The 24,283-nt window shown below is 40.0% G+C and overlaps 1 protein-coding gene across 1 annotated transcript; it reads left to right on the forward strand.

Moving 5' to 3' along the window:
• Positions 1-92: 92 nt before the first annotated feature.
• brap (BRCA1 associated protein) lies at positions 93-24,009 on the forward strand. The gene is made up of 13 exons (XM_028025203.1): positions 93-488; positions 655-816; positions 1,562-1,751; positions 2,679-2,868; positions 3,248-3,361; positions 4,518-4,666; positions 4,987-5,062; positions 5,161-5,299; positions 7,023-7,132; positions 7,215-7,304; positions 7,382-7,485; positions 8,478-8,617; positions 22,553-24,009. Exons 1-13 carry the CDS (start codon positions 410-412, stop codon positions 22,780-22,782), a joined length of 1,773 nt encoding a protein of 590 aa, XP_027881004.1. The 5' UTR covers positions 93-409; the 3' UTR covers positions 22,783-24,009.
• The last annotated feature ends 274 nt before the right edge of the window (positions 24,010-24,283 follow it).

Raw genomic sequence — 24,283 nt, forward strand, 5'->3', positions numbered from 1 at the left:
CAACTTTCTAGGAGGTTTTTTTTTTCTTTTTTCGCGAGCGAATTTGAGTTGAGTATCTTATAATTACGCGTCCTTACCAGTAGGGGGCACCAAATCATTCCGTAGCTTTTTGTGGTGTAGAGGAAGAATTGGATCCCTCTAGCATTAAACCACCTAGCTGAAGTTTAGGTAGTTGAACGTCATAACACTAATATAATGTTTACATTTAAAAGCAGGGAAGTTAATACATTATTTGGCTAAACTAAAAAAAGATATTCGATCTATTTTCTTCTTTTTTTTGTTGCTCTAAGCTGATAGTTTTGGGGGCGCAAAGTGAACTGCTAGTCATCCAGCTAGCCTTGTGGAGCTAGCTCAGCTGTCAGCTGTTTGTTTTTGTTTCTGTTAAACTGCTCTCTTTCCCTGTTAACACATGAGTGTTTCGCTGGTTGTTATCCGTCTGGAAATAGCCGACCGGTCTCCTTTTCCGCGAGGTTTTCAATACTCTGCTGGTGAGTGAGCATTTCCGAGCTTCTATTTTGAAAGTTCGTGCTGAGCTAAAGACTAACCAGCAGCGACAGTAAAAGCAGCGCTGCCTCGCTTGGCCTGGGTGTTGTGCTTGGTTTAATGTTGAGGGGGGGGTTTGTGCCGAGATGATGCCGTTTGTTTCACCTCCAGTTGAAGGCATGTCCGAGGAGGAGCTCCGGGAAAAAAGTCTCGGTTTAGCCAAACATGCCCTGAGTGGGAAGAGTGAGCTGGAGCGAGCAGCCATCCTGCACCAGCATATGGGCAGCAGAGCCGTGGGGGACATGGTGATAGAAACCTATGAGCCCGCCTCAGGTAAGCCTTTATACATATGAAGAGCTGGGAACACATTGTTGCTCCTTGTGCTTAATTTTTACCTCGACACAAACCACCAACCTAAACATTGTTAGATGTACACTCTATGAAGGAAACGTGTCTGTTTTAGCAGAGCATTGCGCTCTGTCACAACACAGAAATGGTTCCGAGAAGGGGTTCGATCCATTTTACTGTCTCTGGGAAGAGATGGGCAAAACGAGTCCATTCTGTGGAGCTTTGTAGCTTTTTGACGGACCTGACCAGCCTCCTGCCCATGTCTTGGTGCCACAAACCACAGGAGAGACGGCAAGCGCAGTTGGTGGTAACGGCACTTCCGGTGTCCGCATCCCGGCAGCTGACACTGGGGTGAAAGAGCTGCTGCTGTTGCTGCTGCTGTTTTGCGGGATGTCGATGCAGGTGTTCTGGCAGCTGCCACTTTCCATCAAGTAAATGCCATCAAGTAAAAGCTTGAACTAAAAGCTTCCTGGAGATTTTTAGAATCTCATGTTTTGTTCTTTGGGCATAACTACCTGTAGAATCCTTCGTCATCTTCCTCTCCTAAATCTAATTGACAGCAATTGTAAACACACCTCACTTTCAGAACCTACTGCTGATGGAGGGCTTTAACTGACTCATGCTTGGTTCTGAGTGTTTGTGTAACGTTAGATCCAGAACTGATCACACTTTTATGATTTTCAGCAGACCATGGTCGCTGCCTCTGATTGACATTTCTTTCCTCGTGCAGCAAGAAGTGACGAAGGAAGCAGCAGTCCTCAGGGTGCACAGACTGAGACCCCGGTTTCCCAGGAGACCAGCGGCGCCTCGCAGGCGGCTCCGGACTCGCCCTCCAAGCAGCTACCAGAACAGATCTCCTTCTTCAGCGGGAATCCGTCGGTGGAGATCGTCCATGGCATCATGCACCTCTACAAGACCAAGTGAGTGGTTGTGAGTCCTGATCAGACACGTTCAGAAAACTGATACTGGGTTCCGTCTGCCTCCAGCCTGGAAGACGATGGAGTTTAATTTCAGTATTTTTCACATCTGGATAACTATGGAGGAAAAAAGAAAAGAGAAGTGATTTTATTTCCAGTCCAGGATCCCATTGTCTAAACAGCTCCTCTCTTTTTTCTTCCTTTCTGATATCCTTCCTTCCATCTTACCTTTATCTCTCCTTTGTTTTCCTCATTCTTTCTTATTTCCATCCTTTTTCATCTTTTTTTGTCCTTCCTTATCTTCTTTGACTTACTTCCTATTTTGTGTCCTTCCTTCTATCTTTCCTCCCTCCTCGTTTCCTTCTGTCTTTCCTCAGTTTCTTGTGTTTTCCTATCTTCTTATTTGATTCCTTCTACTTTAGTTCCTCACTTATTTCCTTAGTTGTCTTGTTCTTTCCTTAATTTTTTCCTACTTTCCTTCTTTCATTAGTTTCTTGCTCATTTTTTCTTCTTTCCTAAGTTCTTTGCTTGTTTCCTTAGTGCCTTTCTTGTTTCCTTCTATTTTCCTTAGTTTTTAATGTTTTTTCATAGCTTATTTTTAGTTTCTTCCTTATTTCCTCAGTTCTTTCCGTCTTTCCTTTTTATTTCTTGTTTCCTTACTATGTTTTTTCCTCATGTCCCTCTTCCTGCATGTCTTTCCTTCCTGTAATTTATGGCTGATGTGTCATTTTTGTATTTTATGTTCTAATTGATTGTAAGGCACTAAGAACTCTGGATATTCAAGTTTTTTCAAATCTGTCACAACCCGTAAGCCTGATGTGAACTGGGATGTCCTGCTGCTCTCCTTAATTACTACAAATACGGCATTAAAATACATAAATCAATCTTTTTGTGAATGTAAGACGCCTTTTTTGTCCAATCTGGCCGCAGTAAGATGACGTCGCTGACCGAAGACGTGCGGCGCAGCGCCATGGTGTGCATCCTGACCGTGCCGGCCACCATGACCAGCCACGACCTCATGAAGCTCATGGCTCCGTTCAACGACGTCATGGAGCACATGAAGATCATACGGGACTCCACTCCCAACCAGTACATGGTTCTCATCAAATTCTCCTCTCAGGTAACTCCGTCTGCTGTTAAAAATCTTTTTTCTGTCTGGTTGTTAATGGGTTAATCCAGAAAACCAGACAACAAATTAGCAAAGCAGCTCCGCATTGTTGCATTTGGGGCAATAAACTGTTTGTTTGTTTTTCATTTAAATAGAAATTTCATTTTAGCATTTGCAACATTTAAATGAAATTTCTTGTAATATAACATAGCAAAGCAGAATCTTCCAGTCTGTAAATATATTCCACTACTCTTATTTTTATTTATTTTGGTGAGCATTATTAACATTCTGGAAGTCGGATCAGCCAATCTGGAGCGCCTCTGCCGCTCCAGGTCACTGAGCCGTGACTCGACCTTTTTTCTCGACACGCCGTCTGCTTTGCGTCTCCCAGGCCGACGCCGACAGCTTCTACACGGCCTGCAACGGACGCCAGTTCAACTCCATCGAGGAAGCGGTGTGCCAGCTGGTCTACGTGGAGCGAGCGGAGGTCATAAAGTCTGAGGACGTAAGAATGCTTGTCGTTTCCTTCTGAACCTGCTGCGTTGCTCTAATTCCAAGAACAAATTCCCACAAGGCAAGTGGCTCAGAGGTCTGTTAGTGAGCCGTCAGTTTAAGGCGGCGCGTGTTTGGACAGACGGACGGCTCAGACATGCAGAGCTTTGGGCTCAAAGGTCAAGGCCAGGTAAGCTCTGTGGCTTCTTGACCTCCGACCTTAATCACTGAACCATGTGGGAGAGTCGCTTGGCTGCAGGTGAACAATGTTTCTGGGAATTTTTTCCAGTAAGCACAGAATCAATCGCATAAAAAGTTCAAATGATAATTAATATTTTTTGAAGGAAAAATTTGTCTAGGTTGGCGTCACAGTCCATTTTATTTATGGTTTGGTTGTGTGTGTGTGTGTGTTTTTTTTTTTATTATTTCCATTTTGTTTATTGTTGCACCGATGTGATATTAATATCTGTATCGGTCCTGATACTGAAAAAAATTTAAAATTGTAGATCAGGTATTGGTGACAATGAGCCCCATCCATAAGGGCAGATCTATTCAGTCTAGTTCTATGTTTGTGCTCTGAGCAGCAGCGTGATTGATTCTTTACTTTACATTATTTTTAGAATTCCTACTTGCACTTTCTGAACCATTTGGAAGGTTTATTGTAATCAGATTTTGACGTTGTTTTTGTTAGAATTTTGATTGTTTATTTTGCATTGGGTGTTATAATCTCAATTTCACTGACTGAACAAGTGAAAGTTGTAAAGCTATTGGTTCATCCCAGGTTTTTGCTCGTTTTATTTTGAATATTTCGAGTATCTTCAAGTTCCAGTGTTAAATGTTCTATACAAAATGAAAGTATGTTTGTTTTTGAGAGAGCAAACTTGCATTATTATCAATACTTGAAAATGGCCTCAGAGCAACAATATTATCGTTTAGTGAAATAGTTACTGGAATAGTTTACTTTGTCTCAACGTTACTTTTGTTTGGATTTGTGGTTTGTTTTTCCAGATGAATTTGTTGTGTCCGTATTTAACATTTCAGCTTTATTTCAAACAAAACTAGTCTTTACTAGCGTCTCGACCCCCTGACCGTCAACCTTTCCTGGTTTCTCCTTCCTCTGTACATTTAATTCCTCCATATTTCTCCTCTTCCCGTCTGTTCTGCCGCAGGGAGCCAGCCTGCCGGTGATGGAGCTGACCGAGCTGCCGAAGTGCACCGTGTGCCTGGAGAGGATGGACGAGTCGGTCAACGGCGTCCTCACCACCCTCTGCAACCACAGCTTTCACAGCCAGTGTCTCCAGCGGTGGGAAGACGCCTCGTGAGTCGAACGCACAACCCTTCCTTCTCCGAAACGTTGTTTAACACTCGGTTAACGTTTCGATCTGAAAGCTGTTGTCTCTGTTTTTTTTTTGTTTGTTTGTTTTTTTTTACCTGACTCGTTTCCGTCCTCCATGTTTGTTCTTCAGTCAGTTTCTCGGTGCCGGTTCGGCTGCGTTTCTCTAATTGTCTCCACTCCGTGTTTCCACGTGATTCTGGACGTCTCTCTCAGCTTTGTGTGACGCGTTTGTTCTGCTGTGTGTGTTTTTCTGTTTCACAAAGGACCTTTGACCTCAGCTGAGTGCGCTGTGTGTTTTCTAGGTGTCCGGTGTGTCGGTACTGTCAGACGCCAGAGCCGGTGGAAGAGAACAAATGCTTTGAGTGCGGCGTGCAGGAGGTGACCAATCACTCTCTGAGAACGTCACACCTGACTGATGTTGTTTATTGAACTTTTCTTTTAATTATTCTGTTTGTTTTGGGTTTTTTCCCCTGCAGAACCTGTGGATCTGTTTGATCTGCGGGCACATCGGCTGCGGGCGCTACGTCAGTCGGCATGCCTACAAGCACTTTGAGGAAACGCAGCACACCTACGCCATGCAGCTCACAAATCACCGTGTGTGGGACTACGCTGGAGGTACGGCACCTTTGATGACGCGGTTTGTGTGGGAAAACAGGGTGGCGACTGCAAAGAAGGAGGTTTATCAATGGGAAACCATTTCTGTTGTTGCTGTAATGAATTTTGTCCACAAGGGGGCAGAAGAAACCCTAAAAATTTCAAAAAGGGAATCTTTGTTTTCATTTAGAGTGGAATGACTAACTTACAGATAAACTGTAAACCAGAACAGGGCAACAGCTCCATGTGATTTCAGTTTATTATTGTTTAATTATTTTCACGTCATTATTATGGGCATTATAAGTAATTACTCATTATTATGTCCTCCCTCTGTTTTATTCTGTGTCTGAGTGTAGAATCATAATGCATGGAGAACATTTAACCACACAAGTAGGACTGCAGCTACCAATTATTGTAGTAATCGATTAATCAGAGTGCTTCTGTTTTTCTTACCTGTCTGCCACAAACACGGATCAGTTCTTACTGGTTCAACCCAAACTAGCAAGTTGGGATTAAAAGAAGCTAACAGTGAACCTGATGCTTCACTTGATATAAAGTGGATATTTTAGTTCATTGTTTTGCAGAATAAAACAATCAACCACTTTAAATGGTGAATATGTTTTTTCACTCTTCCATTCTGCAGATTTATTAAACTGAAACAAGCGATTATTTTACTAATCGATTATTCTGGTGATTGATCGATTAATCGGATAAAAATTATTGCCACATTTTGCAGATTTTTCATTTCTTTCATTAAGCTTATTTTGTCCAATATTAAAAATGCAAATTTTTTTTCTTTTTTAAAAATAGTTAAACAAATATTTGATTGCCTTAAATCCAATAATGACACATTCCTTTAACGTACGTTTGATCATTTCTACACCTAAAAACCTACTTTTCACAGAATTTGTTCTGTTTTTGGGTAGAACATATTTACAAAGTTTTTTATGTTAAATGCAAAATTTATACATCTTTTGTTGACTTTTGCCTTTATTACTGCTGTAACTGTGTTGTTCTTTCGGCAAATGGCCTTTTTTTATACTATTATCCAATGAACAATTATTTGATCACTAAATTAGTCGATCATTATTTCAAGAATTGATTAATCACCACTAAGCCGATTAATGATTTCAGACTCACTGTATAATTAATGTCTTAAAGATCACATGTAATTTGTACAACCTTAGCTTCCAGTTGGTGTTTTCAGCTCATTATGTTTTATTTCTTTTATGTTTCATGAAAAGCGCCTGATGTGGGCAGAGTTTCCTGCCTTAGCCTCAACTGACCAAAGCTCATAGTTCCACTTAAAGTCTCAGTAGAGTTTTGCATACTAAATATGTTTACATTTATGATGGTAGGTAATCTTAACCTTGCTCCACTTGGCACATACAGAGCTTCCAATGGTTGTCATGGAGACTTGATAACACCAAGATCCCATTCTTCACTAAGTTTTGGGGGGTTCTTTTTTTTTTTTTAACCTCTCCTTTCATCCTGCTCTCTTACTGTGGTGGTGAGACAGATGTGGGTCCTGGTGACCCAGAGATGGATGGTGTCACGGAATCAGCCATTTCTGATCAACTGAAGAATGGTTGAGAATGAGTTTTAAAAATGCTTTAGTTACTTTTTTTTTTTTTAAATTGCTAGGAGGATCAACAGTTGTCCCAACGATGATTTTCCTAGGTGTTTTTGCCTAAAAGAGAAAAGCCTTCCTGTAGTGATCGCTGTGTAACTCTGTGTAATGCAGATAACTACGTGCACCGCCTGGTGGCCAGTAAGACCGACGGGAAGATGGTGCAGTTTGAGTGCGAAGGAGACACTTGCCAAGATGAGAAAATAGATGCTCTCCAATTGGAGGTAAGCAGTTTTTTTTTTTAGATGAGATTCGGGTCCTCTGAATGAGCCCGGACAGATCCCAACGGTCCGCCTCCGTCTGCAGTACTCCTACCTGCTGACCAGCCAGCTGGAGTCCCAGAGGATCTACTGGGAGAACAAGATCGTTCATCTGGAGAAGGAGACGGCCGATGAGGTAGAGGAGCAACAACGTGTCTTGGTGTCATGTCAGGTCGTGAGTTCTGGATCCAAACTCTTCGATTCTGCTCTCAGATCAACAACATGAAGGCGAAGTTTAAGGAGACCCTGGAGCGCTGCGACAACCTGGAGCAGCGATTCGGAGAAATAAGCAAAGAGAAGCAGAGCTTAGAGAAGAAGTAGGTTTGTCTTTTTAAATGGGGGGAGAGAGTGTGCGTGTGTGTGTGTACGATGTGAGCTCATGTATTCAGGCTTGCAACTAGTGATTATATTAGTAATCAGTTATTCTGACGATTAATCAGATAAAACAATTGGCACACTGCAGATTTTTATGTTTTTATTTAACCACTTAAGTTTATTTTATACAATATTACAAATACATAAAAGATGCAAATAAACAAATTCAATTCATTTTTTAAATAGGAAAATAAAACATTTAGTTCCCGAAAATTCAGTAAAAGCTTTCCTTTATTGTACACTTGATCATTTGTAGCAAAGGATGAATCTGCAGCTAGAAAGTTTCCGTTTGACTTGACATCAATATAGTGTAGAAATAATCAGGTAATTATTTTTTGGATTAACCTATTAATAGCTAGAAAGCATAAGATGTTAGAAGTTTTTTACAGAATTTGAACCAGGGGAAACTAAAATGGCCACTTGAAGTTCCAGGTAGAATATTTTTACAGACTAGTTTATTTTTAGTGTTAAATAGAAAATGTATATATTTTTGTACAGTTTTACCTTAATTACAGTTCTGAGTGTGCCGTTTTTCCAATAAACGATTAATCAATTATTAAATTAGCTGACGATTATTTCAATAATTGAGTCATCACGACTAAGCACATTATTGTATCTTGTTGCCATGGTTTTGTGACTGTTCAGCTGCTACTTCACTTCTTACAAAAACACATTTCAGTAGATTTACCAACAGTCTTTACTGAGAAACTAAAGGAATGTCAATTCCAAAGAAACGCCAATATCTGGTCTAACCTGACTGCCGTTTCCCTGTATTGCATTCATCACAATATTGTCACAATATTTTCTTGCAGCAAAAATCTGAAAGTCCTGCTGTTAATCATAGTGTTAAAGGAAAACGACTCTTTTCCAGCCATGCTTGTTTTCTAAGGATGAAGTGGTAAAGCCACAGTCTTTACCTATCGGGCTCTTTCAGGTGCACTCAGCTCAACGGTCGAGTGCTGAAGCTGAGCCAGGAGCTGAAGGAGGAGCAGGAGATGAACCGCTGCCTGAGAGCCAACCAGACGCAGCTGCAAGCCCAGCTGGCCGAGGAGGAACGCAAAGGAAAAGAGAGCGGTAAGTCATGGAGCTTCATCCACATTTCTGCCTCGGTAACGTCTGTCCTCTAGTATTACTTCAGTTTCCACGTCTCCTCATGAGTAGGAATATTGTCCACTACTTTTGTCTCTGCAAAACAGGGGTCTCTTTCTTCTAACGGTAAATATTTCATCCAATGCTAAAACACTACACCGACATGTTATTTAGCAGAAGCTAATATTAAAGCACTACACCAACATGTTATTTAGCAGAAGCTAATATTAAAGCACTACACCAACATGTTATATAGCAGAAGCTAACGCTAAAACACTACACCAACATGTTATTTAGCAGAAGCTAACGCTAAAACACTACACCGACATATTATTTAGCAGAAGCTAATATTAAAGCACTACACCAACATGTTATTTAGCAGAAGCTAATATTAAAGCACTACACCAACATGTTATTTAGCAGAAGCTAATATTAAAGCACTACACCAACATGTTATATAGCAGAAGCTAACGCTAAAACACTACACCAACATGTTGTTTAGCAGAAGCTAACGCTAAAACACTACACCAACATGTTGTTTAGCAGAAGCTAACGCTAAAACACTACACCGACATGTTATTTAGCAGAAGCTAATATTAAAGCACTACACCAACATGTTATACAGCAGAAGCTAATGCTAAAACACTACACCAACATGTTATTTAGCAGAAGCTAACGCTAAAACACTACACCAACATGTTGTTTAGCAGAAGCTAACGCTAAAACACTACACCGACATGTTATTTAGCAGAAGCTAATATTAAAGCACTACACCAACATGTTATTTAGCAGAAGCTAATATTAAAGCACTACACCAACATGTTATATAGCAGAAGCTAATGCTAAAACACTACACCAACATGTTGTTTAGCAGAAGCTAACGCTAAAGCACTACACCAACATGTTATTTAGCAGAAGCTAATATTAAAGCACTACACCAACATGTTGTTTAGCAGAAGCTAACGCTAAAACACTACACCAACATGTTGTTTAGCAGAAGCTAACGCTAAAACACTACACCGACATGTTATTTAGCAGAAGCTAATATTAAAGCACTACACCAACATGTTATACAGCAGAAGCTAATGCTAAAACACTACACCAACATGTTATTTAGCAGAAGCTAACGCTAAAACACTACACCAACATGTTGTTTAGCAGAAGCTAACGCTAAAACACTACACCGACATGTTATTTAGCAGAAGCTAATATTAAAGCACTACACCAACATGTTATTTAGCAGAAGCTAATATTAAAGCACTACACCAACATGTTATATAGCAGAAGCTAATGCTAAAACACTACACCAACATGTTATTTAGCAGAAGCTAACGCTAAAACACTACACCAACACGTTATTTAGCAGAAGCTAATATTAAAGCACTACACCAACATGTTATATAGCAGAAGCTAACGCTAAAACACTACACCAACATGTTATTTAGCAGAAGCTAATATTAAAGCACTACACCAACATGTTATATAGCAGAAGCTAATGCTAAAACACTACACCAACATGTTATTTAGCAGAAGCTAACGCTAAAACACTACACCAACATGTTGTTTAGCAGAAGCTATCGCTAAAACACTACACCAACATGTTATTTAGCAGAAGCTAACGCTAAAACACTACACCGACATATTATTTAGCAGAAGCTAATATTAAAGCACTACACCAACATGTTGTTTAGCAGAAGCTAATATTAAAGCACTACACCAACATGTTATTTAGCAGAAGCTAATATTAAAGCACTACACCAACATGTTATATAGCAGAAGCTAATGCTAAAACACTACACCAACATGTTATTTAGCAGAAGCTAACGCTAAAACACTACACCGACATGTTGTTTAGCAGAAGCTAACGCTAAAACACTACACCGACATGTTATTTAGCAGAAGCTAACGCTAAAACACTACACCGACATATTATTTAGCAGAAGCTAATATTAAAGCACTACACCAACATGTTATATAGCAGAAGCTAATGCTAAAACACTACACCAACATGTTATTTAGCAGAAGCTAACGCTAAAACACTACACCGACATGTTGTTTAGCAGAAGCTAACGCTAAAACACTACACCGACATGTTATTTAGCAGAAGCTAACGCTAAAACACTACACCGACATATTATTTAGCAGAAGCTAATATTAAAGCACTACACCAACATGTTGTTTAGCAGAAGCTAATATTAAAGCACTACACCAACATGTTATATAGCAGAAGCTAATGCTAAAACACTACACCAAAATGTTATTTAGCAGAAGCTAACGCTAAAACACTACACCAACATGTTATTTAGCAGAAGCTATCGCTAAAATGTTACACCAAAACCTTATTTAGCAGAAGCTAATGCTAACGCACTACACCAATACAATATTTGTTGCGAAAATGCTAAAGCGCTAACTTCAATTCAAAGCATATCTTCTCTTAAAAGGACTACACACCTAGGGCACCAATTTAATTTGACATTATAATTTACATGTTTTAAGGCACTTAGATGTTGTACTTATGTTTATATTTTGCTCTCTACTTTGTTTTATTTTGTCGCTGTATGTTTCTTGTTAGAAATAAAGCTTTGGGGGGGACAGGAGAACAGTCTAGAACCAAAACTTCAACACAGATGTCAAACTTTATTCAGCTAAAAGTTTACAAAACAGCAAAGTAAATTAGCGCAATAGAATTTATTAAGAAACTTCTATTTAGGGGAAGCTACGTGCGCTAATGGTTTTCAAAGTTAGCTAACGCGCTAGACGAAAAATTAGCCCCGCTATTAGCGGATTAGCCGACATGTTGCTGCGACTCCAATAACAACTTGCATGTCTGCTTCTGGAGGAGATCACAGAGAATACAGATTTACAGTCATTAAATAATATACATTGTATCACATTAGAATGACTGAGGCGATGTTCTAAAGAAGATCCGGGGGAATTTCCTCCACGACAATTTGAGTGACTGACGAGATCTGATGGAAGATGACTACCTACACATTACAGCAGCCAAAAGTGGTACTATTGACGGCCGTAGTTTATTTTTTCCATGTGTGATCAACTCATTTTCAGATGAACTTTCTCTCTCTGTGGAACAAACGGTGGGCCGTGGAGAGCGCTATGCTAAGAGAAATGACTGCTGGGAAATGTTTAGGCTGGTTTACATAATCAAATAAGTTCTTGCGCTCATTGTTATCCTGTTTGTTCCCGATCAGCTGCCAGGACCCTTTAGAAATGCCAGCTAGAACAGAATGATTTATTTTTGACAGAATATGGAAACGCACGCTCGGCCTCGCTGTCTACTACTACTTCCTCTTTACGTGGTCACATTTGCAAATGAGATGCAAATTACTGCAACACAACCAAGCCGCAGCTATAACTGAGTGTGATGGCCGTCTGCAAGCGGGTGAAGAGGAGGAATGAGTCTTTATGAGGCAGATTCTCCTTTCTTGTTGGAATAAATGGCTTGAGGTGCTAACCTTTTGGAGTAACATTGTTTTTTTAGTCCCACCGTTATTTTGTTCAGCTCTGCAATGTTTTCAGTCTACCTATGAGTTGGCGTACCAGTAGTTTTCCTTCGACCTCTGGGTTTTTATTACAGGAAGCGTTCAGACAAAGCTCCCTCTCTACACATCCTCCCTCTGTGGATTGGGACCTTCCCTTTCAGACTTTATGGTCCTCTCATAACCGCTGCAGCTTCCCTGTAAATAATGGCCTCGTAATGTTTCTTTTGTTGCGCCCGAGTTGTCCGAGGTCATCCTTTAGAAGTCAAACAAGCCTTTCATGCAGCTCACAAATCTTATCTTTGAGTATTCACTCCCATGTCACGACCTTTCTTCTGCTGCTCATGTAAGGTTTCCTCGGACGAGCTTCGAAAGCCATTTGTTTTTCCTCCAACATGTAAGGAGTGAGGATCGCTCATGTCCTGCTAAGTAGCAGCAGCAGCATGCTGTCATACTCCAAAAACATCTGTCAGGACGGCTTTGAAAACACAACACAACCAACAACGGCTAGCTCAAGTGAAAAACATTGTTTTTATTTATTCAGTAGCACTCTGTTCTGCAGCTATCATGGGATGTTTTGCAGGATCTGACAAATTAGGCATAAGAGTAGGAAGCTGAGTAATCAGTGGAAGGTGCAAAGTTGTAGCTCCACTCTAGAGCAAGTATACAAGTTTTCAGTCCATTAGAAGTCAAGTCAGTCAAGTTTATTTGTTTAGCACATTTGAGCAATAAGACAGTTCAAAGTGCTTTACACCTTCAAAACATAATGCACTAACTAATCATGAAACAAGCAATAAACATTACATTTTGTCAAAAGCCATCATCAAATTAATCACACATCAAATATGTTGATCAGTGTTCCACTTACTGCTAATGAAAGGTGGCTCTAAACACCGGCCCCCCCCTGTATGTGTTTAAGCCTGGCGGGCCACCTTTACTTGCCCCCCGCCAGGCTAGGCATCACTTATTGTAAATAGACAAATGATGTCCAAGACAACTGATTTGTATTTACAATAGCCATTTGCAAATCATATAAACGGCTATTAACAGAATGTGGAAATGCACGTTTGGTGATGCGTTTCCACGTGACCGAGTGACCGTTAGCTTCCTCATGTGAGGCGCCGCTTATCAAACCAGAAAGGAACTGCATCACCAGCCCAGCTGCAGCGCTTTTCTGGACTTCCCCACTTTGCACGAATCACCATCTATCTGGTATTATTTTGGGCAATGCAAACTGTCTGAACAAACATCAGCTTTTTGTATAATTTGGAACTTTTAGGGATTTTGAACCAGTGCTTTCAATGGGTTTTTGTCCCCGCTCTGATCCCGTCCCACCAGAGTGATGTGATCGGTTGATACAACAACAGCAGATCTTTAGACCAGTGTTTTCCAGCCCTGGTCCTCAAGGCACACTGACCTCTATGTTATAGATGTTTCTCTGCTGTAATGTGCCTGATTCAACTGGCTGCTGTTCAACTAATGCCTTTTTATCAGCCATCAATTGAAATTAGCTGGGCTGAAGCAAGGAAACACCTAAAACACGCAGGGCAGTGTGCCTCGAGGACCAGGGTTGGCAAACAACCCTTTAGAAGACCTCTAGTTTTTGGTTCTGTGACACCAATAGCGAATATTGGTGTCACTAATATTCACTACTCTAATAGTTGAATAGATGTGGAAACGGTGACAGGAATGTGTCGGAGAGAGGAGTTTTACAGCGACAACCCTGGAGCTGACCCATGTCCACCCCCAAAGGGTCCTACACAGGGAAAGCAGGTGTGATGGCATTCTAGACCCGTATTTCCAGGAAAACACTCCGTTGAGCTGAGATTCTTGTGAAACAAGCTGAATCCATGCTTGGCAACGGGCAGGGTTACATCCATGGCAAATTGGGAGTCTGATGTACCGGACATGAAAACGGTTACTTTTGGATTTTGTTAGATCAGTTGACACGTCTGCATGGATTTAAGCTTTTAGAACTTGGTGCAGATCAATTCTGGGTGTTCAAAAACCCAGAGTGAACACGCAACTCTGTTGTTTTTTTTTTTTTTTTTATATTAACATTTTTATTGAGAAGGCACATTACAATACAATTATATAATTGCGCCGATTACATTCACATTGTTACATGCTTCCTCTATTTTCTAAGTTTAGATAAGAGAGAGAGAAAGAAAAAAGGACAAAAAAAAAAAAAAAACTTAAATGGGAGCGGCGGGGCGACCCGAGTACCGACCAATAATTGACATGTCAAATTAGAGCATAAATCTGAATGACAGCAAGGTTTACGAAAAATCCGACACAACAGGTTTAACATATTCTGTCCACTTTGACCATATCTTGTAGAAAGCATCTCTCCGCACATTAATGGAAAAAGATAGTCTCTCCAGTATATAGATCTCTTTCACTACATTTATCCAGTCATCAGTTGTTGGAGGTTCCCGTTTAAGCCATTTTCTTGTGAGGGCCTTTTTGCTCCCGGCCAGTAAAATGAACAGAAGTTTTTGATCGTTGTAGTTCAGTTTGTCAACCGGTATGTTACATAAAAATATGCATTCAAAAGTTAAAGGAAAATTAGCCGTGAAGATGTTCTGTAAATGATTATGGATTTGAGACCAATATTGCTGAATGGTTTGGCAGTCCCAGAAAATATGGAAATGATTGGCGTCATCCCTTCCACATCTCCAGCAGGTAAAACCCCTTCCCTGGTATCGTTTCTGCTTTGGGGTTATAAAAAATCTTATAATATTTTTCCAGCAGAATTCACGCCAAACCTTCGATCTTGTTGTTGTCCATGGAATCTTACAGATGTGGCCCCAATCTTCTTCTGAAATTGTCAGGCTGGCTTCTTTTTCCCACTTCATTTTAATATAAACAGTGCTGTCCTTCTTACACCGCAGGATGGCGTCATATAACCTGGAAATTGTTTTACCTGGTTTTGATTTAGTTAGTAATATAAACGTTTCCACAAATCTCAAATTATGTAAATGTACTTTTAGCTCTTTATTAAAATAATTTCTGACCTGTAAAAATCTAAAAAAGTCATCTGCACATAAATCATGTTTTCTTTTCAGGGTCTCAAAACATTGGAACGTCCCTTTATGGACAAAGGAATAGTAATTAGTTAGGCCTTTTGAAATCCACTTCTTGAATCTATCGTCCTGTTGATTTGGGGGGAAATCCGAATCATAAGCGCACCATCTTAAGAGTTTAGAGGCATTTTCTAAATCACAGATTCTAATTGCTTCGTTCCATGCAGATATCATTACTTGTGATATTGGTTCATCTGCCAAATTAATTTTACTCTGTAATTTTGTGTCAGCTATTATGGCTTTAATCGGCATTGTTTTGACCGTTTCCCCTTCCACATTTTTCCATCCTGCAGTGTAATCCGGACAGCACAAACATATCAAAGGTCTCAACTGAGCTGCACAAAAATATTCTCGTAAACATGGAAGCCCACAACCCCCTTTTTCCTTTTTTAATTGTAGAGTTTTGTATTTGACTCTGGCTTTTTTCCCTTTCCAAATGTATTTGGACAGCATCTTATCCCATTCTACAAATTGTTTTGACGGTACGGGAACTGGTAGGGATTGAAATAAATACAAAAATTGGGGGAGAATGTTTAATTTAACTGACTCAATCCTGGAGTGTAGGTCTAAAAAAGGTATGGCGTTCCATCTTTGGATATCTGACTTTATGGCTATGTTCAAGGGGGCATAATTGGCTTCAAACATTTCGTTAGGGTCACGATGGATCACCACCCCCAGGTACCTAATACTATCTGCCTCCCATTTCCATTTATAGCAATTTTTAATTTCAGCTGGTGGGTCATAATTCACCGCTAGAACCTGTGTTTTGTTCACATTAACCTTGTATCCTGAGTATAGACCGAAATCTGATAAGATTTTCATTAACTTGGGGAGAGCCTGAGTAGGATGAGATATAACAAGCAACAAGTCATCAGCAAATAATGCCAATTTTTGCTCCCCTCCTATGGTCCTTATTCCAATTATATCCCGTCTTTGTCTGATCCACTGGCTCAATGGTTCTATAAACAAGGCGAAGAGGAGTGGCGACAAACAGCAGTCCTGTCGAGTCCCTCGCTCGAGTATGAGTGATTCAGTAAGGTCTCCATTAATTTTAATTTTGGCTGTTGGTTTATCATACAACCCAGATATAGTATCTATTATAGATTTATCAAATCCAAATCTCTCAAGAACCTGGTATAAAAAGGACCACCTCACAGAATCAAATGCCTTTTCGGCGTCTAAACTTAACACTAAAGTCTCTATTTTTTGTCTGTGAACCTGGTTCATAATATGTAAAACTTTCCTAATGTTATCTTGAGTTTGTCGATGTTTAATAAAGCCTGTTTGATCATTATGTATTAGTCCTGGTAGGATAGTTTCAAGTCTCTTAGAGATGATGGAAGTGAACAACTTATAATCAATATTTAATACACTGATTGGGCGGTAGTTACTACAATTTAAGTTGTCTTTTCCTTCTTTCTTAATTATAGAGATTATTGCTTCTTTCCATGATGGGGGTACAATTTTTCCCTTCATTACCCAATTAAATGTTTTCTGCAAGATGGGAGTCAAATGGTCCTGCATTATTTTATACCATTCTGGGCCAAATCCATCTGATCCTGCCATTTTACCCCCTTTTAATCTTTTAATTGCCGAGTGAATTTCTTCTCTGGTTATTGTGGATACTAACAATTTATTTTGTTCCTCCGTCACTGTTGGTAACTCCAAATTAGACAGAAAAGTATTAACATCTTGATTATTATCTACATGGGTTTGGGAGTAAAGTTTTCTGTAATAGTTCTGAAAACATTGTTGAATTTTCTCCTCTTCGGTTTCTAATTGGCCATCTAAAGGATTTCTTATTTTGTGTATAGTCCTCTCTGCTTGCTGCTTTCTGAGTTTATATGAAAGAAGTTTTAATGATTTCCCGCCTACATCACAGTACTGCTGTTTGTTAAAAATTATTTTTCTCTGTACTTCAACCATGCTTAAGTCGTCTAATTCTTTTTTAAATTTTGCTATATCCGATTTAATGCTGTCGTTCATAGTCACAGAGTGTTCGTGTTGCAGTTTTAACAATTTATCTTCCAGGTATGTACGTTTTTGTATGTTTTCCTTTTTTAGGTGGGTGGATATACTAATTATTTTCCCTCTAATCACTGCCTTCATTGCATCCCATAATATTCCTGGTGACACCTCCTCATTATCATTTTGAGCTAAATAATTTTCTATTTCTTTTTTTAACTTCTCTTTAATGTTTGGGTAGTTTAAAATATTTGTGTTCATCCTCCATAATGTAGATCTCTTTTTCCCATTCAGACAAATATCAGCGTAAATTGGATTATGGTCAGAGATTGTACATGGACCGATTTCACAGGTTTTAATTTTAAACAAATCATTCTTGAACGTAAGAATGTAATCTAACCTAGAATATAAGTTATGAGGGTGAGAGAAGTGGGTGTATTCTCTATTAGTTGGGTGATGTTCTCGCCATACATCAACTAATCCTAAATCGTCCATGAGGTGTCCCATCCTCTTACCAATATTTCGTCCATCGGCTTTCCCACTAGAAGAATCAAATTTGGTGTTTAATAAAATATTGAAGTCACCCCCGCATATTAAAGTTCCCTGACTCCTCGTTGTTGCAATTTCGAGAACCTGTCTATACAGGGACCAATCACTGCCCGGTGGAATGTATATATTCAGGATGGTGGTCATAATACCATCAATCCTGCCCGTAATCATTATGTAGCGACCTTCTTTATCTTTGTACTCTGATATGTGTTGATAGTTAAGAATTCCAGATAACAAAATTGCCACTCCCCTTCGCCTCCCAGAATTGTGGGACGAAAAAAACACATGTTTAAAACCCATCTTGTTTAACTTAACATGCTCGCTATCCGGTAGATGTGTTTCCTGCAATAAAACAATTTGGGCTTTATCTCTCTTAAATTTAGATAGGACTTTCTGCCTTTTTACTGGACTGTGTAAGCCATTAATGTTGTTTGACACCAATTTTATCAACCTGCTACTCATCTAACTTATATTTCTTAATTATATCACAAAGATTATTGGGCTCCCCGCTCACTCTAAAAAACACTGAACATAAAACATATAAAAAAGTCAACATTAAGAACAAACAGAACTCAAACTGAACTCTTGACTTCCAAGGTGGGGGTCTCAGATGAGAACCCTGCTTCACCTCCAGAGGCAGCTTCTTCATCGGTTGATGAAGGGGCCCTTGGTGGCTATGGCCTCAGTGTAGAGAGCACCGTGAGAAACCTGCCTTATTTACTTATTGTACTTCATAAACCAAATACAAGTCTTGATTGTTAGTAACTGAGTGAATAAACCTTAATTTTCCTTGTGCGCGGGGGAAGACCTCTTGAAGGCTCTGAGTTTTTCTTTGTAGCCGGCTGCGGGGTCCCGCCTCTTGTTTGCTGGCCCACTCCCCGGTCCGCCGCGTACTCTGCTCCAGGTCAGCTGCTTCAGATGCTCCAGGGCCGTTTCTGGTGACTTAACGACCCGCACAGCGTAGCCTCTACTGGACATGTCTTCAGTAGCTTCCACCACTGTATTGTAGATCTTCGTTTCATCTCCATATTTCACCCTCAGCCGGGCAGGAAAGAGAGTCTGAAAGGGGATTTGCTGCTCCTTCAGAATCTTGCGCACGTCTGCGTATTCTCTTCGTTTTTTCAAAATCAGAGGGGGATAGTCATGGTCCAAATTCACTTGCTTGCCGTTCCAGGTAAATCCTCTTTTCTGCCATGCTTTGCGAAGGAGAAGTTCTTTGGTTTTAAAACTGAGGAATTTCACAACAATAGATCGCGGGGGAGCGTCGCTTGGAGGCGGAGGGCCTAGAGAGCGGTGGGCCCGTTCAATGTGTATGTCGAGCTCGTCTTGGGACAGCGCCAAGCCCTCACGGAGCAACTTCTCCACAAAGTCACCCATTGACGCCGAGTCCCGTTCTGCCGCCTCGGGTACGCCATAAATGCGTATGTTCTCTCTTCGTGTACGGCTTTCTAGGTCCATTAGTTTATCCTCCAGCTTTATCTGTAGCTTTATTATTTCAGTGACGGCGTCCTCCGTGGTTAAAATCCTCTCCTCCGCTTTTTCAATCCGATCCTCAGCCTCATCTAGTCTGGTGTTCATCTTTCGAATTTCTTCTTTTATTTCCCCCAGATGCGCATTATTTTCCTGTCGGAAGCCTCTTAATTCCTGCAATACCGTCTCCCATTCAGCCATAGTATCACTGTTGTTTGTTTAGTTCAAGTCAAAAAGTGCAGCGGTAATTTTTCAGACCGGAGGTTCGAGATGAATAGCAGTTGGCATTAGCTAAAATGCTAGCAATATTTTCTCGACTTTAAACGTCCGCTTATTGGCGTTACAAAGCATCAGTTTTGAAGTATTTCGCTCACCCCAGTTCTTTTTCACCTTTATAGGTATGTTTTCGTCGTTTAAGTGGGGTTGGGATTTCAATTTCTTAGGTTCTCTAGGGAGCCCGTTCACAGCGCGGCCATCACGATGACGTTCAAACCGGAAGTCCCCGTTGGTTTGTTTTTATATTCACCACAGATAGAAGTACTACTTCTTTTTTCGGTCCGATTTGTTTGGGGAGGTGTGACTGTGTAATCGAACTCTAATGCAGACCAAAAAAAATAACCCTAACCCTCTGGGTCGTCTTGGTTCGATTAAAGTGAACTCTGGAGTCTGCTCCAAAAGCAGGAAGTGGACTACAGCGCAGGGCATTCTGGGTCAATACCAAAACAAACGTGGCGTTCTAGCGCTAGCTGAAGAAATTGCTACGGCCGCCAAAATCCAATGCCACTCCATTTTTGTTTACATTTTGTGAAGAAGGAAGTTGAACTCAGTGTCTTCTTCAGAGGTTTTTGTGTCATTTCCCTCAGTGATTCTTGGTGCAGCGCCACCACAGGCGAGGGGGGGAATAGGTTTTTCAATTCGTCTGTCGCTCTCTAATCTTCCAGCATATCTAATCTAATCGTATTGATCAGCTGAATCTGATGCAAACCCTGACCTGGAGAGGAGGAGACAGAATATTTTTTTTATCTAAATACCAGATTCCTCTCTGCTGACATGTTGCCACTCCTCTTTGATCACTTTATCCCTGCTGCTTTCTCTGAAAGAACACCAACACGCACACACACACACACACACACACACACACACACACACACACACACACCCCAGTGACTCCAGCAGGTCAACCAAAGGTGATTCGTGAAGAGGAGTTTGTGGTTTGCACAGATCTGTCATCTGTTTTAAAAGATAACTTTTATTACATTTAAAAAATCTTAAAATTATTAAGAAGTAAGCTCATGTTTGTGTGGAAATTATGAACCACTTTGATTCCCTTGCATGTGTCGAAATGTATGTTGGCATTAAGGCGGTGCTTATTATTCTTGGCAGGTTAGCTAACTGACCTAAAGTACTGACTGCATCTGCTGACGTTTGCTTCTGTAACAACAGCATTTCTCTGTTCTAGCCGACCAACACACACACTCTAACACCCATTAACCAGAGTGAGTGTGTTGACTCTAATGTGGCCGTGGGAGGGTCAGTGCTACTGCTAACACTCCCTTCCTCGATCTGAAAGTGTCGGCCGTTAGCTTCCTCATGTGAGACGCCGCTTATCAAACCAGGAAGGAACTACATCACCCAGCCCAGCTGCAGCGCTCATTTTTCTGGACTTTCCCACTTTGCACGAATCACCATCTATAGAAGCGTTTTGTTTTGGGGTTTTTTAAAATGGGGAATGCGAACTGTCTGAACGAACATCAGCTTTTCTCCTAGTATAATTTTGATGTTAATGCTGGTTCGGGGATTTCAAACCGGGGCTTTTGAAGGGGTTTTGTCCCCTCTCTGATCCCGTCTGTTTTTACTGCAGATGTCGATGCGATTTGTAGAACGGCGAGAAATGTTTCCCTCTAGAAACAAGATAGGGAAGCTAATTATTCAGTTATGTTTGTTGTTAAAATTGCATCAAGTATCATTTGTAAAAGTGCAGTCATCTTTAGAAAATTGGAATATGTGTTCTGGTAGCATATTAAAAACCACATTTTGATCAAATCCACATTTCTGTATTGAAAGTATTGTTGTTTTTTTTGGTCTGATGAAATATTATGACCTTAAATGTGGTGTTTTCATTGGCTGTAAGTGAAAATTTGTCATAATTAACAGAAGTAAAGGCTAATGTACTGAATATGACTAACTGTTATGGATTTCTGTAAAACCAAGTGAAATGTAATCTTTAGTAATAACGGAAAGCGTTCGTCTTACCTCAGTCCTTGTCATGATGACACGTATTTGATAAAAACACGTCCCTCCTACTGAGGTTGTGTCATCATAAAATGGTCTTAATATGCAAAGGGGTTTTTGTAAATTCCTGCTACTCCTACATTTAATCAGAACTGATCAGAAATGAATGGCTGATTGCCAGTATCCAGATTTTGTAAGACTTTAGAACGATGGTCATAGTTGTAGGATGAATGCTATTAAGATGCATCCAGAATCAATGTTCAGCTGTTTTAAAAAGAGAGTAAATGAGTATATAGTTCAGCATCTTATCAGCACAGTTTGCATGGTTAGCATCGTTAGCTAAAAGAGGGGTTTTGTTAACGTGACCTGTCATCGCATAGCAACGGTGCATTCAGTTGTTCTTGGTTTCTGACCAGCCAGTCAATATCTCTGTAGTCCTCTGCTAACACACGCTGTCCGCACAGCCTTAAAAGTCTTAAATTAATGTATCTGAAGTTAAAGCCTTAAAATGTCTTAAATTCGTTTTTTTTTTTGTTAGTTGGCCTAAAATACGTTAATCACAGGTCTTAATTTCTGTCGTGTTTAATTATTGCCACAATTAGCATGGTTGTTAGCTAAACAATGGTCTTTGTGGCAGAACTTTTTAATCTCATATGTTCTATGTAGTTTTTTTCTCCGTGGGGCTTTTCTGTCACTCAAACATTTGAGTCACACGCAGACATTGAACTTCTGTTCTGTAACTCAAGGCGGTTGAGGCTACCGCTAACTAGACGCTAGTATACCCTTGCTAGCTAGCGAGCTTTTTTGCATCCATCATGTGTATGTGTCCATTTATCGCCAGTTAGCTGGACGACATTTGCTCACTTCTGTTAAAAACCTATAAAATATTACGTTCATTCTGTGCAAAAAAGCTCAGCACTGCTACTATATGAAATATACAATTTTATTTTGTAGGTTTCTGTGGCGATTTGGGTCTTAAATTTCATAGTGGTCTTAAAAAGGTCTTAAATTTGAGTTTGTGAAAACCTGCAGCATCCCCGTAATAAATAAAGAACCAAAGTCTGTCTGTTATTAATATTTAAACCGATCATTTTTCTGTGCTTTATTGAAACGTGCTGCAGGCGAGCGAAAGGACGTGGTGATAACGGAGCTGCAGGAGCAGCTGAGAGACGTGATGTTCTACCTGGAGACGCAGCAGAAGATCGAACAGCTGTCCTCCGAGGCCCGCAGCGAAATCCAGGAGGGCCACATCAACATCCCGGCCGGCCAGGCGGACGGTGCCCTGGGCCCGGACGGAGCGGGCCCCTCGTCAGGGCGGGGCCGCCGAGGCCGGGGCAGGAAGAGGAAGTAGGCAGGAGCCCCAATCTGCTGGAACGCATTCAGGAACCATTGACTGCAAGTCTTTCACTGCTGCGCTGTGGAGTTCCTTCAGCCTCCTGAGGAGGACAGCTGGACAGAACAGCAACCATGTTTTCAGCTAAACGTTCGACTTTAAAGTAGCTTTCAAAAGGAAAAGTGGGACATCTCACAGATTTTGTGAGGATTCAGCTATTTCCTTTTAGTACTGCTGCTTTGGTTAAATAGAGTGTTTTATCTGTTTAAATAAGTGCTTGAAGATAAAACAAGCCTGATAAAATGATCTGAAATCATATTTTCCCATAAGCGTGAAATCAGGTTGATAAGCAGGAGCCGTGCAGAAGGAAGATCAAATTTCCCTTTTTTACATTTCTCAGTCAGTGTTAACACAGGAAGGCAGGAAAATACAGACGGAAAAACGTTTAATCAGTAATATTCAAAGATTTTTTTATGATCAGTAATCCACTGTGACAAGCTGAGCGGAACGGACTTTCTGCCCGAGTGAGTTCATTTTATCTTAGTGTTGCTTTTTTTATTTTTAGATCAAAGTTTCAACATTTTTTTTGTAAATAATAAAAAAAAAGAAATGGTAAAGATTTTCTCTTATTATTTTTTATTTTTATTCTGCTCTATTACTAGCACTGCTGCATATGACAGTACATTGGGACCATTGTAGGAAAAAAAAAAAATTTCCTTCAGAAAACTCAGATTTTGAGATTCATAGAAATGTTGAAATTTTGCTAGAAAAAAAACTCAGAAATTTTTGTATTGGAGGAAAGAAAACTTGGAAATTTCAGTTTCAGATGTCAAATTTTCGTTTTTCTAAAAAAAAAACTGAGATTAATCGCAGAATTTTTTTTTCTAGCAAATTTTTGACTTTTAAACTCAGGAATTTCCAGGTTTTCTGTAAAATTTTCTGAGATTTTGTGGTGGAAATTTCTCATTTTTTCTTTTTTTTTTTTCTATCTGCAGTGGCCCCAGCCTGTCATTTTCAAAGAGAAAAATCTACTTCAGATTGGATTTAAATATGATCTTGTTGCGGAAAAAGCTATAAAGAAGTAGAACAATAGACAGATTGAACACAGGGGGAAAAAAAGTCATTTTCTCCTGTTTTTGTATTTACTGTACAAAGAACACTTAAGTTATTGTGTTGTATAGTATGAAGCATTATTTTGATCATGGTTTGTTTAATTTTAAAATACAAAGGGTTTTTTTCGTGATACTTTTTTGAGTGTTTTCTGTCATTTGACTAGAAAAGGCGACGCATTCACAGGGTGATGGGGGAAAAAAACAAAAGATCTTCCTTACATATTTCTCCTGCTTGTGCTTTCCCCCCCTTACATATCTCTCCCTCTCTCTATATATATAATACACATTTTTTATTTTTAGATTAACATCTCAACATTTTTTGTAAATAACAAAGATCTTCTCTTTTTAGCTCTGCAATTAAAAAAAGTATTTCCTAAATTAGAGCAACTCGCCACTTTACAAGAAAA

The sequence above is a fragment of the Xiphophorus couchianus genome, chromosome 8 (assembly GCF_001444195.1).
Source record: "Xiphophorus couchianus chromosome 8, X_couchianus-1.0, whole genome shotgun sequence".
Classification (NCBI taxonomy): Eukaryota; Metazoa; Chordata; class Actinopteri; order Cyprinodontiformes; family Poeciliidae; genus Xiphophorus; species Xiphophorus couchianus.

Bases quoted from the DNA above. Each gene is read 5' to 3' on its own strand.
- brap (XM_028025203.1), top strand. From the start codon at position 410: ATGAGTGTTTCGCTGGTTGTTATCCGTCTGGAAATAGCCGACCGGTCT. The intron at 5,300-7,022 runs GTACGGCACCTT...TGTGTAATGCAG, and splicing joins TGTGTGGGACTACGCTGGAG to ATAACTACGTGCACCGCCTG. The intron at 8,618-22,552 runs GTAAGTCATGGA...AACGTGCTGCAG, and splicing joins ACGCAAAGGAAAAGAGAGCG to GCGAGCGAAAGGACGTGGTG.